At 46.2% G+C, this 17,206-nt stretch overlaps 1 protein-coding gene across 3 annotated transcripts in view; it reads right to left on the bottom strand.

Annotated features, from left to right (window-relative positions):
- The window catches only part of bmpr1ba (bone morphogenetic protein receptor, type IBa), a 193,034-nt gene that overhangs the window by 63,627 nt on the left and 112,201 nt on the right, over positions 1-17,206 (bottom strand). For all 3 annotated transcript variants that reach the window (XM_070872861.1, XM_070872875.1, XM_070872868.1), the window contains one exon: positions 74-233. In XM_070872861.1, the coding sequence (XP_070728962.1) occupies positions 74-233 (160 nt within the window). The remainder of the gene's footprint in view (positions 1-73; positions 234-17,206) is intronic.

Here is a 17,206-nt window from a genome sequence, read left to right as displayed (position 1 = left end):
TGCAATAAAAGCTAGTTATATTAGGCTAGTTCAAACCTGAGGCAGGAAGCAGACTCTGGACGTGTTAACTTACTTGCAGGTACTATTGACTGACTCTTCAGGGCAGTGATGATGGCAGTGACACCACAGATCCCTCTGAGGAGGTGTAGATATAGTGCTGTCACCATACTCTTTCTTGTTTTCCAGGCTCAGTTTTCCTGTGCTTCGTAGCAGCATGTTGTCAAGACGACTGCCTGAAAGAAGAGTTTTGTCATTAGCCTGGTAAAAGGTGAGCAAATATCATACGAACATAAGAAATAGGAGCAGGAGTAGGCCATTCGGCCCCTCGAGCCTGCTCCGCCATTCAATAAGATCATGACTGATCTTCGACCTCAACTCCACTTTCCTGCACTGTCACCAGATCCCTTGATTCTCTTAATATCCAAAAATCTATCAATCTCTGTTCTTGAGTAAGACTGAGCCTCCACTTCACGGCAGCCGAAGACCCTAACTAAGAAAATGAGACCATAGGTCCCAAGAATGTCTTACTGTGGCCGATTTGTGAACAATGGTACTCTCATCCTCAAAGTCAAGTCATCATCTCAAGCAGGACTGGAGCATGTAATTCAGGCTGACACCTCTGTGGAGCATTAAGGGAGTGCTGCACGGTCAGAGGTGCTGTCTTTCAGATAGCACGTACAACTGAGCTCCTCTTGGGGTAGTGGTAAAAGATTTCAAGACATCTTTTGAAGAGGAGCAGGGGAATTCTCCCAGTGCCCTGATTCAACATTGGGCCCTCAACCATACTATGAAAACAGATTAACTGGTCATTTATCGCAATGATGTTTGTGGGACCTTGCTGTGCTCAAACTGGCTGCTACTTTTGCCAACATAACAACTTCAAAAATAATTAATTGACTGTGATTCATTTTGGGACATCATGAGGATATGAAAGGAGGCATATTTATTAATAATATTAATAAGGGGTTGGCCATTTCGGATGGAGATGAGGAGATATTTCTTCACTCAGAGGGTGGTGAATCTTTGAAATTCTCTACCCCAGAGGGCTGTGGATGCTGTCTTTGAGTACATTCAAGACAGAGATCGATAGATTTTTGAATATTAAAGGCATCAAGGGATATGGGGACAGTGCAGGAAAGTGGAGTTGAGGTAGAAGATCAGCTATGATCTCACTGAATGGCGGTGCAGGCTCGAGGGGCCGAATAACCGACTTCTGTTCCTATTTCTTATGTTCTTATAATGCAAGTTAGCAAATTCTTCCTTTATTTGTTAAAATGACTTGTATCTGACAGGCGTGTTGATGTATCGGCAACTGATGTATTCAGAATTCCTTATGACACAGCCCTGCTTATTTTGTTTGGTAGATTAAAGTGACAGCTCCTGTTACCAGACATTGAAAGATATGGTTATGTCGACAATGTCCATCTATATCTATAGAAAGAAAGACTTGCATTTATGTAATACCTTTTACTTCCAACTGAGAGGGCAGACAGGACCTCGGTTTAATGTCTCATCCAAAAGACGTCACACCTCTGACTGTGCAGCACTCCCTCGGTACTGCACTGGGAGCGTCGGCCTAGATTTTGGTGCTCAAATTCCTGGAGTGGGACTCGAACCCACAACTGTCTGACTCAGAGAGCAAGGGCACAGCTGCCAAACATCTACAGTACATAACATTCATCTATATCTATGGTACACGATGTCCATCGATATTATTTACAAAGCACATGCAGGCCATTCAGTCCAGCTGGTGTTTATGCTTTGCAAGAGCCTCCTCCCACTCTGCTTATCTCATCTAACTCTATCAGCATGTCCTTCCATTAAAAAGCTAGTAATGAGCCAATGGGCCCAAGTTTCTACTGAAACTTAGAACGGCGAGCCTCCGTGTGGTGCGCCGACTTTTTAGAACAGAAACGGCGTCTATTATTTTCCTTTGTATTCTCCCCGCAGTCCGATTGATCCAGGCCATTGGCGCGGCGCAGCAGAACATGTGGGGGGCGGAGCCAGGTCCCACCGCTGAAAACGGTGCCGGGACCTCTGCACATGCACGCTAGAGTGCGCGCGCATGTGCAGTAGCTCCTCGCCCCCAGATTCTGCGTGCGTGTGCTGCACGCTGTGTGGGAGGGGCCCGAAGCACGCCGCCCCTAGCCCTGGCCGAATGGGCTCCCCCGATGCCGCATTCATGTGAGCTGGCCCCCAGTGGCCCTAGAAGCATTATTTCAGTGGTTGTGCCTATGTGTGGACGCACGCTTTGATTTAAAGTATCTTGAATATTTTATGACAAAATTGGGATCTTTACAGCATAACTTGCCGAAGGCATTATTGTCAACCGGCAAGTCAAAGGCAGGAGATGCTCGGCAACAGGGTTAATGTGCGTCTGGGGCACATGCAGCATTCAGAGAGCAGGGACGGTTTCATGCAGCGTGTGAAAGCGAAGGAACAGGCCAGGAGGGGGCGAGGCAGATGGAGACCTGGCTCGAGCTGAATTAATAAGCTGGCTGAGGTCAGAAAAGCAAACTTTGAACGAACCAAGGCAAACAACCCACAGCTGCTGGCACCAATCCCATATCGGTTCGTGCCGTTATTTTGTTGACCAAATCGAATACATTTCATGCGTGTGTGTGTGTCTCTCTCTCTCTCTATCTCAAAAAATCCCCCTTCCCCCCTCTCACCACCCCCCCCATCTCTCACCCCCTCCCCCCCACCCCCCACCCCTCACTGTCAGAAACACAGAGAGATACTGACAGAGACACAGAGAGAGAAGGACCTTCTCTTCCCTTCTATTTTTTATTTGTTATTGACTGGTTGCTTGTTACTTTGGTCTTGGTGCTTTAGGTGCAGGGTTCCTTCTATTTTTTATTTGTTAATTAATTGCTTATTACTTTTTGTGCTTTGTTTAGTGCTTTGTACGTCTTGGTGCTTTCCTTGTATTTTTTATTTGTTATTGAATGCTTATTTTTGTGCTTTGTTTAGTGCTTGGTGCTTTAAATGTACTAAAGCTTCTTGAATGTTGTTGTGAAGGTGTTTACTGCTTTGGAAAATCCTCTAACTTCCCTTCCCTCCCACCCCCCCCCCCCATCTCTGGCTACTCTAAAGTGTCCGCAAGGTTTTTCTGAGCATACAAAAGTGGACACATACACTGGCCTAAGTTAGTTTGGATTAACTATTGGCTGTCTAAACTTGCTTAAATGGCCAAAACAGGTGTAAGTGGCTGGTAACGCCCCCTTTTGAAAAAAAAACTGAAATAAAAAGAAACTGAACTAACTCACTGAAACTGTGCAAACTAAATGGGGGGGAATTACGATTTTTAAGATACTCCAAAAAAAACTAGTTGCTCCAAAACAATAGGAGCAAATCCTGTGGAAAATTGGCCCCCATGAAACTACCGGATTGTCGGAAAAACCCAACCGGTTCACTAATGTCCTTTCGGGAAGGAAATGTGCCATCCTGGTCAGGCCTGTATGTGACTCCAGACCCACAGCAATGTGGTTGTCTGCCGCATTTCCGACATTACATTACAACAGTGACTACAACAGAGGAAACGTTTCAAGGACACAGTCAAAGCCTCTCTGATAAAGTGCACCTGGGAGTCGCTGGCCAAAGACCGCCCTAAGTGGAGGAAGAGCATCTGGGAGGGCACTGAGCACCTCGAGTCTCATCGCCGAGAGCATGCAGAAATCAAGCACAGGCAGCGGAAGGAGCGGGCGGCAAACCAGTCCCTCCCACCCTTATCCTCAACCACTGTCTGTCCCACCTGTGAGCTAGACTGTAATTCCCATATTGGACTGTTCAATCACCTAAGGACTCACTTTTAGAGTGGAAGTAAGTCTTCCTCGATTCCAACGGACTGCCTATGATGATGATGACACTTCAAAAAGTACTTCATTGGCTGTAAAGTGCTTTGTGGACGTCGGGTGGTTGTGAAAGGCGCTATATATATGCAAGTCTTTTTTTTCTCTTTTTAGAAGATGATCTTTTCCTGTCGGTCATTCTCCTATGTCGTCATTCACGTATGGATGGAGGTTCCGATGAAAGGTTTTGAGTGCTATGTGGGGCTGCCCCTGTCCACGCTCGACACTGAGCATGCAAGGGACCCCGAAGCCACGTCGCACTTGACATTGAGCACGTGATGACCTCCTCACACTCAACACTAAGCATGTGGTGAGATTAGGTGACTGCCTTGCACTCTTGTGCATCAGATGGTCTGAATTCCTCGCTGGCTCCCCATCGGATTGAACTCAGCCTTGCGCATCAATGTTTGCTAATTGATATTAAGCATGATCGTATACAAATTCAGACTAACTCGCGGCAGCACTAGAGAGAAGGTCAAACCGTACAACAGTGTCTGTTGTGGCAACACCTGCTCTCCAGTGCCAATTAATGTAGCTTCCAATCTCAATATTCCAGGAACCGTGTCTATTCATATACCCTGGCTCCTCTCCTCACAATAAACACCCCCTGATAACCGTGTCCCTTTCTTTCCTTCTATATCTCTTCCTCACTCCTGAAGTTGTCCACTCCTTTCTAAAGTAGAGTCCCACAGACCAGGTCGGTGGTTCTGTGTCTGAATTGACAAGACGACAGCCTATACTTCATCGGTATGGAAAGTGCTCCTCGTTGTCCAAGGCCTAAGATCCCCCCCAAAGGGAGGAAGAGCATCCGGGAGGGCGCTGAGCACCTCGAGTCTCGTCGCCGAGAGCATGCAGAAAGCAAGCGCAGGCAGCGGAAGGAGCGTGCGGCAAACCAGAATCCCCACCCACCCCTTCCTCCAACCACTCTCTGTCCCACCTGTGACAGAGACTGTAATTCCCATATTGGACTGTTCAGTCACCTGAGAACTCACTTTTAGAGTGGAAGCAAGTCTTCCTCGATTCCGAGGGACTGTATATGATGATGATGATGATGGTTGTTATATGTGGACTTGTATTTACTCTGTACAGCCACCAGAGGGCTCATTCCCCGGAGTCCCAAGGGATCCCATAATCCCTTGGGAGCACAGGTATTTAAGGAGGCTTCACAGGTTGGAGAGGAACTCTGGAGACCTGCAATAAAAGACTACGGTCACACTTTACTTTGAGCTCAGAGTGTTCAGTCTGACTCTTTCTCCATACACAATCAATGATGACTTCATAGACACAGGAGATGAACAGAAAGATAATTCCAGAATAAAGGAACATTGAAGTCTCTGCAGTTCAACCTATTCTATACTGGCATTCCGTTCCGTCCTCTGGTCCAGAACTTTATGCTCCCTCAACCCATAATAGTCCGCCCGTTAAAAGGAACGAAGGTGAAAATTGGGCAAAGGAGTGGAAAATCTCAGCCCGGGTGTCAGTAGGGTAAAGCTGGACCTGATCCCTTATATAAAACATATAAGGTTCTGAGGGGGCTTGACAGGGACAGAGAGTATGTTTCCCCTCGTGGGGGAATCTAGAACTAGGAGGCATAGTTTCAGAATAAGGGGCTGCCCATTTAAGACGGAGATGAGGAGGAATTTCTTCTCTCAGAGGGTCATGAATCTTTGCAATTCTCTGCCCCAGAGAGCTGTGGAGGCTGGGTCATTGAATATATTTAAGGCGGAGATAGACAGATTCTTGAACTATAGGGGAGTCAAGGGTTATGGAGAGCGGGCTGGAAAGTGGAGTTGCAGCCAAGATCAGATCAGGCATGATCTTACTGCAGGCTCGAGGGGCCGAATGGCCGACTCCTGCTCCTATTTCTTATGTTCTTATAATCCTGTACTCGCCTGGCGTCCAGAATGCTAAAAATACTCCACATCATTTTCTGTGCTGCCTCTGCCTACGCAATGACAGTAGCTACACTTCAAATCTAATTCATCGTCCGTGAAGCAGGTTAGGACGTTCTGGTCGTTACATGCTGTTGTAGACATGCACGTTCTTTCTTTACATAATTCCCTTGTTGTTTGAAATTTTTCTCACATTTAATATATCCAATTCCTCTTTTGAAAGTTACGATTGAATCTGCTCCCACCGCCCTTTCAGGCAGAGCGTTCCCGATCACAACAACTCGTTGCGTAAACACATTCTCATCTCCCCCTCTGATTCCTTTGGCAATTATCTTAAATCCGTGTCCCTCTGGTTACCGACCCTCCTGCCAACGGAAACAATTTCTTCTTATTTAGTCTATCAAAACCCGTCACAATTTTGAACACCTCGATTAAATCTCCCCTCCAACCTCCCCTCACTTCCCCTCAAATTGCCCTCATTAGGATTGATAGACTCTTAAAAGAAGTTAAAAAAACAAGCAATTAGAAGAGAGAAAAATGCAGACTGAAATACTTAACCAACGATGAAGAAAATTAACCAACAGCTCAATGAACAGGAGATAGATCAGGTTCACAGCCAGATTTAATCGAGTGGAAAGAGAGAAGGCACAATAGGAACAGTATGTTTATCCCATGTGAGAACAAGATTAACAATGAACTAAGATTATACAGGCAAGGAGAAAAACAGATGTTCACAGCTGCCCACAGTCCATATCCCCTCTGTACCTCCTCTTGAGGGCAATAATATATGCAGTTCCACGAGTCCCAACAACTCTTTGGTATGTTACCCAAGGGGTATGTCCACGTATTTACTCAGATAATGAATCCTTCAGAGGTGGAGGAAGAGGAGGAGGAGGAGGAAGAAGAGGAAATGGAAAAAGAACTTGCATTTATATAGCGCCTTTAACGTAGTAAAACGTCCCAACGCGCTGCACAGGAGTGTTATGAAACAAAATCTGACACCGAGACACAGGGAGATATTAGGACCGACTTGGTCAAAGAGGGAGGTTTTAAGGAGCGTCTTAAAGGAGGAGGGAGATGTAGAGAGGCGGAGAGGTTTAGGGAGGGAATTCCAGAGCTTGGGGCCCGGGCAGCTGAAGGCACGGCCGCCAATGGTGGAGCGATTGAAATCAGACATGCGCAAGAGGGCAGAACGGGAAGAGCGCAGATATCTCAGGGGTTTATAGAGCTGGAGGAGATGGCAGGCATAGGGAGGGGCGAGGAAATGGAAGGATTTGAAAACAAGGATTCATAGAAACATAGAAAATAGGTGCAGGAGTAGGCCATTCAGCCCTTCGAGCCTGCAGCGCCATTCAATGAGTTCATGGCTGAACATGCAACTTCAGTACCCCATTCCTGCTTTCTCGCCATACCCCTTTATTCCCCCTAGTAGTAAGGACTACATCTAACTCCTTTTTGAATATATTTAGTGAATTGGCCTCAACAACTTTCTGTGGTAGAGAATTCCACAGGTTCACCACTCTCTGGGTGAAGAAGTTTCTCCTCATCTCGGTCCTAAATGACTTATCCCTTATCCTTAGACTGTGACCCCTGGTTCTGGACTTCCCCAACATTGGGAACATTCTTCCTGCATCTAACCTGTCTAAACCCGTCAGAATTTTAAACGTTTCTATGAGACCCCCTCTCATTCTTCTGAACTCCAGTGAATACAAGCCCAGTTGATCCAGTCTTTCTTGATATATCAGTCTCGCCATCCCGGGAATCAGTCTGATGAACCTTCGCTGCACTCCCTCAATAGCAAGAATGTCCTTCCTCAAGTTAGGAGGCCACAACTGTACACAATACTCCAGGTGTGGCCTCACCAAGGCCCTGTACAACTGCAGTAACACCTCCCTGCCCCTGTACTCAAATCCCCTCGCTATGAAGGCCAACATGCCATTTGCTTTCTTCACCGCCTGCTGTACCTGCATGCCAACCTTCAATGACTGATGTACCATGACACCCAGGTCTCGTTGCACCTCCCCTTTTCCTAATCTCTCACCATTCAGATAATAGTCTGTCTCTCTGTTTTTACCACCAAAGTGGATAACCTCACATTTATCCACATTATACTTCATCTGCCATGCATTTGCCCACTCAACTAACCTATCCAAGTCACTCTTCAGCCTCATAGCATCCTCCTCGCAGCTCACACTGCCACCCAACTTAGTGTCATCCGCAAATTTGGAGATACTACATTTAATCCCCTCGTCTAAATCATTAATGTACAATGTAAACAGCTGGGGCCCCCAGCACAGAACCTTGCGGTACCCCACTAGTCACTGCCTGCCATTCTGAAAAGTACCCATTTACTCCTACTCTTTGCTTCCTGTCTGCCAACCAGTTCTCAATCCACGTCAGCACACTACCCCCAATCCCATGTGCTTTAATTTTGCACATTAATCTCTTGTGTGGGACCTTGTCGAAAGCCTTCTGAAAGTCCAAATACACCATGTCAACTGGTTCTCCCTTGTTCACTCTACTGGAAACATCCTCAAAAAATTCCAGAAGATTTGTCAAGCATGATTTCCCTTTCACAAATCCATGCTGACTTGGACCTATCATGTCACCTCTTTCCAAATTCAAAGGGTTGCTTAACCAGGAGCCAATGTAAGTCAGCAAGCAGAGTGGGTGATGAGTGAACGGGACTTGGTGCGAGTTAGGACACAGGGCAGCAGTGTTTTAGTACTGAGGCCACACCTGGAGTACTGCGTACAGTTTTGGTCTCCGTATTTAAGGATATACTTGCATTGGAGGCTTTTCAGAGAAGGTTCACTGGGTTGATTCCATAGATGAGAGGGTTGACTTACGAGGATAGCTAATTTGGGCCTATACAGATAGGAGTTCAGAAGAATGAGAGGTGATCTTATTGCAACTTATAAGATAATGAGGGGGCTCAACAAGATGGATGCAGAGAATATTTCCACTCATAGGGAAAACTAGAACTAGGGACATAGTCTTAGAATAAGGGGCCGCCCGTTTAAAACTGAGATGAGGAGAAATTTCTTCTCTCAGAGGGTTGTAAATCAATGGAATTCTCTGCCCCAGAGAGCTGTGGAGGCTGGGTCAGTGAATATATTCAAGGTGGAGATGGACAGATTTTTGAGCGATAAGGGAATAAAGGGTTATGGGGAGTGGGCAGGGAAGTGGAGCTGAGTCCATGATCGGATCAGCCATGATCTTATTGAATGGCGGAGCAGGCTCGAGGGGCCAAATGGCCTACTCCTGCTCCTATTTCTTATGTCCTTATGTTCTTAAAGAAGAAGAATGCCCCAAAAAGGTGCTTCAAACCACAGCACAGAATGGCCCATAAATTGCCACAACATTGAGTCTCTCACTCATAGAACTAGGAAAATACACAGTGGTGTTCTTTGGAAGTTAGGGATCAGGCACATTGCTGGAGCAAAGTAGAGATTTTGGAAGCTTTACTCTGTTACTGGCTTTACTAAACACATGCGCACAGAGCGTTTGATGCTACAACTGGGCCAGAGTGGAAAATCAACTCTACTCCCCAGTACGGACACCCCATGAGCATGAGATATCATTGAAAACATATCAACTAAAGCAGACGAGTGAAGACCTTTTATCAGAGAGAATTAAATAGATATTTAACACCTGCTTTGTTATCTCACATTAGTTCCCTTGTCTCAGCTCATCCGCTGCTGAAGCCCTCATCCGTGCCTCTGTTACCTCTAGACTTGACTATTCCATCGCACACCTGACTGGCCTCCCACATGGAATCAATTATTAAAGATGAAATAGCAGCGCATTTGGAAAGCAGTGACAGGATCGGTCCAAGTCAGCATGGATTTAGAAAAGGGAAATCATGCTTGACAAATCTTCTGGAATTTTTTGAGGATGTAACTGGTAGAGTGGACAAGGGAGAACCAGTGGATGAGGTGTATTTGGACTTTCAAAAGGCTTTTGACAAGGTTCCACACAAGAGATTGTTGTGCAAAATCAAAGCACATGGTATTGGGGGTAATGCACTGACGTGGATAGAGAACTGGTTGGCAGACAGGAAGCAGAGAGTTGGGATAAACGGGTCCTTTTCAAAATGGCAGGCAGTGACTAGTGGAGTGCCGCAGGGCTCAGTGCTGGGATCCCAGTTCTTTACAATATACATCAATAATTTAGATGAAGGAATTGAGTGTAATATCTCAAGTTTGCAGATGACACTAAACTGGGTGGCGGTGTGAGCTGTGAGGGGGACGCTAGGAGGTTGCAGGGTGACTTGGACAGGTTCGGTGAGTGGGCAAATGCATGGCAGATGCAGTATAATGTGGATAAATGTGAGGTTATCCACTTTGGGGGCAAAAACGCGGAGACAGAATATTATCTGAATAGTGGCGGATTAGGAAAAGGGGAGATGCAACGAGACCTGGGTGTCATGGTTCATCGGTCATTGAAAGTTGGCATACAGGTACAGCAGGCGGTGAAGAAGGCAAATGGTATGTTGGCCTTCATAGCTAGGGGATTTGAGTTTAGGAGCAGGGAGGTTTTACTGCCGTTGTACAGGGCCTTGGTGAGGCCTCACCTGGAATATTGTGTTCAGTTTTGGTCTCCTAATCTGAGGAAGGACGTTCTTGCTATTGAGGGAGTGCAGCGAAGGTTCACCAGACTGATTCCCGGGATGGCAGGACTGACATATGAGGAGAGACTGGATCAACTGGGTCTCTATACATTGGAGTTTAGAAGGATGAGAGGGGATCTCATAGAAACATATCAGATTCTGACGGGACTGGACAGGTTAGATGCGGGTAGAATGTTCCCGATGTTGGGGAAGTTCAGAACCAGGGGACACAGTCTTAGGATAAGGGGTAGGCCATTTAGGACTGAGATGAGGAGAAACTTCTTCACTCAGAGAGTTGTTAACCTGTGGGATTCCCTGCCGCAGAGAGTTGTTGATGCCAGTTAATTGGATATATTCAAGAGGGAGTTAGGTATGGCCCTTACGGCTAAAGGGATCAAGGGGTATGGAGAGAAAGCAGGAAAGGAGTACTGAGGGAATGATCAGCCATGATCTTATTGAATGGTGGTGTGGGCTCGAAGGACCAAATGGCCTACTCCTGCACCTACTTTCTATATTTCTATTCTACCCTAAATAAACTCGAGGTCATCCAAACCTCGGCAGCCCGTGTCCTAACTCGCACCAAGTCCTGCTCACCCATCACCCACTGTGTTCGCTGACCTACATTGGCTCCTCGTTAAGCAACGCCTCAATTTCAAAATTCTCACCTTTGTTTTCAACTCCCTCCATGGCCTCGCTCCTCCCTATCTCTGTAATCTCCTCCAGCCCCACAACCCCCCAAGATGTCTGCGCTCCTCTAATTCTGCCCTCCTGAGCATCCCTGATTATAATCGCTCAACCATTGGTGGCCGTGCCTTCTGTTGCCTGGGCCCCAAGCTCTGGAACTCCCTCCCTAAACCTCTCCGCCTCTCTACCTCTCCTTCCTCCTTCAAAACGCTCCTTAAAACCGATCTCTTTTACCAAGCTTTTGGTCACCTGCCCAATATCTCCTTAAACGGCTCAGTGTCAAATTTTTTGACTCATAATTCTCCTGTGAAGCGCCTTGTTAAAGGTGCTATATAAATAAAAGTTGTTGTTACATCATAAGTCAGCTTAACATCCACATGCAAAACACCAAAGCTTTGTTGATATTGTATTCCAAAAACTCAAAATAGAAGTACATTTTTGTTAAACTTACAATGCAAAGAGAATCATAGAATCAGAGAACAGTACAGCGCAGAGGGAGGCCATTCGGCCCATCGAGTTGGCGCCGGCTCTGTCGAAGAGCAATTCAGTTAGTCCCACTCCCCGGCTCTTTCCCCATAGCCCTGCAATATCTTTCCTCCTTCAAATATTTATCCAATTCCCTTTTGAAGGCGACTATTGAATCTGTATCCACCGGCCTGTCAGGCAGTGTGTCCAGATCCTAACCGTTGCCAGTATGAAATAATTGTTTATATTAAGGTAACGGTGATCCTCTACGAAACAGGCAGTAAACATTTTGTAAGGTCAGTGAAATATAAATAGGTTTTGCTTTCTGCGTGCTATTTTATTAGTGGCCAATAACATTCTTTAGTAAATATTTTCTCTCACTCGGTGATCAGACTGCGACACAGGCAAGTAACCAGGGTAAGGAAACAGCGGCTGACTGAATACTTCATTGTTGTATTGAAGACTAGCGGAGCAACAATTACTAGTGACTATGAGCTTACAGACTAAAATATTCCATGTGCTATTTGGCACATATCCAGTTCCAGCTCTGGTCTGCCTGCTAATCAATAATGAAAGAATGAAAGAAAGACTTGCATTTATAGAAACATAGAAAATAGGTGCAGGAGTAGGCCATTCGGCCCTTCTAGCCTGCACCGCCATTCAATGAGTTCATGGCTGAACATTCAACTTCAGTACCCCATTCCTGCTTTCTCGCCATACCCCTTGATCCCCCTAGTAGTAAGGACCTCATCTAACTCCTTTTTGAATATATTTAGTGAATTGGCCTCAACAACTTTCTGTGGTAGAGAATTCCACAGGTTCACCACTCTCTGGGTGAAGAAGTTCCTCCGCATCTCGGTCCTAAATGGCTTACCCCTTATCCTTAGACTGTGACCTCTGGTTCTGGACTTCCCCAACATTGGGAACATTCTTCCTGCATCTAACCTGTCTAACCCCGTCAGAATTTTAAATGTTTCTATGAGGTCCCCTCTCATTCTTCTGAACTCCAGTGAATACAAGCCCAGTTGATCCAGTCTTTCTTGATAGGTCAGTCCCGCCATCCCGGGAATCAGTCTGGTGAACCTTCGCTGCACTCCCTCAATAGCAAGAATGTCCTTCCTCAGGTTAGGAGACCAAAACTGTACACAATACTCCAGGTGTGGCCTCACCAATGCCCTGTACAACTGTAGCAACACCTCCCTGCCCCTGTACTCAAATCCCCTTGCTATGAAGGCCAACATGCCATTTGCTTTCTTAACCGCCTGCTGCACCTGCATGCCAACCTTCAATGACTGATGTACCATGACACCCAGGTCTCTTTGCACCTCCCCTTTTCCTAATCTGTCACCATTCAGATAATAGTCTGTCTCTCTGTTTTTACCACCAAAGTGGATAACCTCACATTTATCCACATTATACTTCATCTGCCATGCATTTGCCCACTCACCTAACCTATCCAAGTCGCTCTGCAGCCTCACAGCATCCTCCTCGCAGCTCACACTGCCACCCAACTTAGTGTCATCCGCAAATTTGGAGATACTACATTTAATCCCCTCATCTAAATCATTAATGTACAGTGTAAACAGCTGGGGCCCCAGCACAGAACCTTGCGGTACCCCACTAGTCACTGCCTGCCATTCTGAAAAGTACCCATTTACTCCTACTCTTTGCTTCCTGTCTGACAACCAGTTCTCAATCCATGTCAGTACACTACCCCCAATCCCATGTGCTCTAACTTTGCACATCAATCTCTTGTGTGGGACCTTGTCAAACGCCTTCTGAAAGTCCAAATATACCACATCAACTGGTTCTCCCTTATCCACTCTACTGGAAACATCCTCAAAAAATTCCAGAAGATTTGTCAAGCATGATTTCCCTTTCACAAATCCATGCTGACTTGGACCTATCATGTCACCTCTTTCCAAATGCACTGCTATGACATCCCTAATAATTGATTCCATCATTTTACCCACTACCGATGTCAGGCTGACCGGTCTATAATTCCCTGTTTTCTCTCTCCCTCCTTTTTTAAAAAGTGGGGTTACATTGGCTACCCTCCACTCCATAGGAACTGATCCAGAGTCAATGGAATGTTGGAAAATGACTGTCAACGCATCCGCTATTTCCAAGGCCACCTCCTTAAGTACTCTGGGATGCAGTCCATCAGGCCCTGGGGATTTATCGGCCTTCAATCCCATCAATTTCCCCAACACAATTTCCCGGCTAATAAGGATTTCCCTCAGTTCCTCCTCCTTACTAGACACCCCGACCCCTTTTATAACCGGAAGGTTGTTCGTGTCCTCCTTCGTGAATACCGAACCAAAGTACTTGGTCCGCCATTTCTTTGTTTCCCGTTATGACTTCCCCTGATTCTGACTGCAGCGGACCTACGTTTGTCTTTATTAACCTTTTTCTCTTTATATATCTATAGAAACTTTTGCAATCCGTCTTAATGTTCCCTGCAAGCTTCTTCTCATACTCCATTTTCCCTGCCCTAATCAAACCCTTTGTCCTCCTCTGCTGAGTTCTAAATTTCTCCCAGTCCCCAGGATCGCTGCTATTTCTGGCCAATTTGTATGCCACTTCCTTGGCTTTAATACTATCCCTGATTTCCCTTGATAGCCACGGTTGAGCCACCTTACCTTTTTTATATTTATGCCAGACAGGAATGTACAATTGTTGTAGTTCATCCATGCGGTCTCTAAATGTCTGCCATTGCCCATCCACAGTCAACCCCTTAAGTATCATTCGCCAATCCATCCCAGCCAATTCACGCCTCATACCTTCAAAGTTAGCCTTCTTTAAGTTCTGGACCATGGTCTCTGAATTAACTGTTTCATTCTCCATCCCAATGCAGAATTCCACCATATTATGGTCACTCTTCCCCAAGGGGCCTCGCACAACGAGATTGCTAATTAATCCTCTCTCATTACATAACACCCAGTCTAAGATGGTCTCCCCCCTAGTTGGTTCCTCGACATATTGGTCTAAAAAACCATCCCTTATGCACTCCAGAAAATCCTCCTCCACCGTATTGCTTCCAGTTTGGTTAGCCCAATCGATGTGCATATTAAAGTCACCCGTTATATAGCGCCTTTCACGACCACTGGATGTCTCAAAAGCGCTTTACAGCCAATGAAGTATTTTTGGAGTGTAGTCACTGTTGTAATGTAGGAAACGCGGCAGCCAATTGTGCACAGCAAGCTCCCTCAAACAGCAATGTGATAATGTGTGTTTCTGTTTTGTTGATTGAGGGATAAATATTGGTCTATGTACAGTAGGCACCTCAAGTCGCTGGAGAAATACCACCAACGCTGCCTCCGCAAGATCCTGCACCAACGTCAGTGTTCTCGACCAGACCAACATCCCCAGTATCGAAGCACTGACCACACTCGACCAGCTCCGTTGGACGGGCCACATCGTCCACATGCCCGACACGAGACTCCCAAAGCAAGCGCTCTACTCGGAACTCCTACACGTCAAGCAAGCCCCAGGTGGGAAGAGGAAACGTTTCAAGGACACCCTCAAAGCCTCCTTGATAAAGTGCAACATCCCCACTGACACCTGGGAGTCCCTGGCCAAAGACCGCCCGAAGTGGAGGAAGTACATCCGGGAGGGCGCTGAGCACCTCGTGTCTCGTCGCCGAGAGCAAGCAGAAACCAAGCGCAGGCAGCGGAAGGAGCGTGCGGCAAACCAGACTCCCCACCCACCCTTTCCTTCAACCACTGTCTGTCCCACCTGTGACAGAGACTGTAATTCCCGTATTGGAATGTTCAGCCACCTGAGAACTCACTTTTCGAGTGGAAGCAAGTCTTCCTCGATTCCGAGGGACTGCTGATGATGATGATGATGATTAGCCCCAGGACACCGGGGAGAACTCCCCTGCTGTTCTTTGAAATACTGCTGTGGGTTCTTTTACGTCCAGCTGAGTCCACTCCGGGGACTTGAGCACATAAATCCAGGCTGAAGCTCCCAGTGCAGTGCTGAGGGAGATACCGTCTCTCGGCTGAGTCATTAAACCGAGGCTCCGTCTGCCCTCTCAGGTGGGCGTAAAAGAGCCCACGGCACTGTTTCAAAGATGAGCAGAGGAGTTATCCCCTGGTATCCTGGCCAATATTTATCGCTGATCCCAGCATCACTAAAACAGATCATATCGCGGCTTGTGGAAGCTTGCTGTGCGCAAATTAGCTGCTGGGTTTCCTACATTACAACAGTGACTACACTTCAAAAAGTACATCAGCAGCTGTAAAGCACTGTGGGATGTCCTGAGGTTGTGAAAGGCGCTATATAAACGCAAGTTCTTTTTTTTCTTAGACCTGTTTAAAACAATATGTAAACTGCTTTGTCAGAAGATGCAGTGTCGAAGCCACGCAAACTGGGCAGTCAGAGCGGGGTCACGATAGGGGAGCGTTTGGAGCTGGATGACCCTGGAGCACAGCCTGACTGAGAACATCCTACAGTGGGAGTCTGGAACCCCTTTAAAATAGGCTCAATATATAAACAGCATTAGAAATGCATTCTCACACCAACAAGACCCATTCATCCATCACCCCTGCGCTCATCCTTGATCTTGAAATTCTCATCTTTGTGTTCAAATCCCCCCGCGGCCCTCGCCCCTCTCCATCTCTGTAACCACCTCCATCCTCCGAGGAATAAGCGCTCCACCAACTCTGGCCTCTTGCCCATCCCCCATTTCCTTCTCCCCCGTCATTGGCGGCCATACCTTCACTATTTTACACCCTCAGCTCTGGAACTTCCTCCCCAAACCTCCCCGCCACTCTCTCCCCCAACATCCTCCTTAAAGCCTCCCTCTTTGACCAAGCTTCTGGTAGACATGGTGTCAAATTTGTGCCCGAATACTGCCCTCCGAAGCATCTTGGATGTTTTGCTATGTTAAAGTCGCTATATAAATGTAATTTGGTGTTGTTAATGCATTCTAAAAAAAATTGTGACATTTATACGATGATCGAAAACATAGAAACATAGAAACTAGGTGCAGGAGCAGGCCATTCAGCCCTTCGAGCCTGCACCACAATTCAATATGATCATGGCTGATCATGCAACTTCAGTACTCCATTCCTGCTTTCTCTCCATACCCCTTGATCCCTTTAGCCGTAAGGGCCACATCTAACTCCCTTTTGAATATATCCAATGAACTGGCCTCAACAACTTTCTGCGGTAGAGAATTCCACAGGTTCACAATTCTCTGAGTGAAGAAGTTTCTCCTCATCTCGGTCCTAAATGGCTTACCCCTTATCCTTAGACTGTGTCCCCAGCAACAGGAACAAAAAAAAACTGGCTTAAAAAAAAATGATTATTTCTGGTCAGCACACAATATTGCAGCTCATGGAGTATTTCATATTGAATGTATTCCAATGTGCACACAACGGTATTGATGGATAATGAATTATTTTACCTCACTGCATTTTTTAGACAAGAATGTGAAGACTCACAAGTGCAATCAGCAATTTACTTTAAAAAAAGTAAACCAATCCAAAGACTTTTGAAGTCTTTTTTCCCAACAATAAAAGCAACTGTAGGTCTACCAGATGCTTTAAAAGAAAAGGACTTGCATTTATATAGCACCTTTCATGACCACCGGATGTCGCAAAGCGCTTTACAGCCAATGAGGTCATTTTAAAAGTGTAGTCACTGTTGTAATGTAGGAAATGCAGCAGCCAATTTGCGCACAGCAAGCTCCC

The sequence above is a fragment of the Pristiophorus japonicus genome, chromosome 2 (genome assembly GCF_044704955.1).
Source record: "Pristiophorus japonicus isolate sPriJap1 chromosome 2, sPriJap1.hap1, whole genome shotgun sequence".
Classification (NCBI taxonomy): Eukaryota; Metazoa; Chordata; class Chondrichthyes; family Pristiophoridae; genus Pristiophorus; species Pristiophorus japonicus.
The sequence above is the reverse complement of the archived record's forward strand: the minus strand, read 5'-3'. Positions and strand labels throughout refer to the sequence as shown.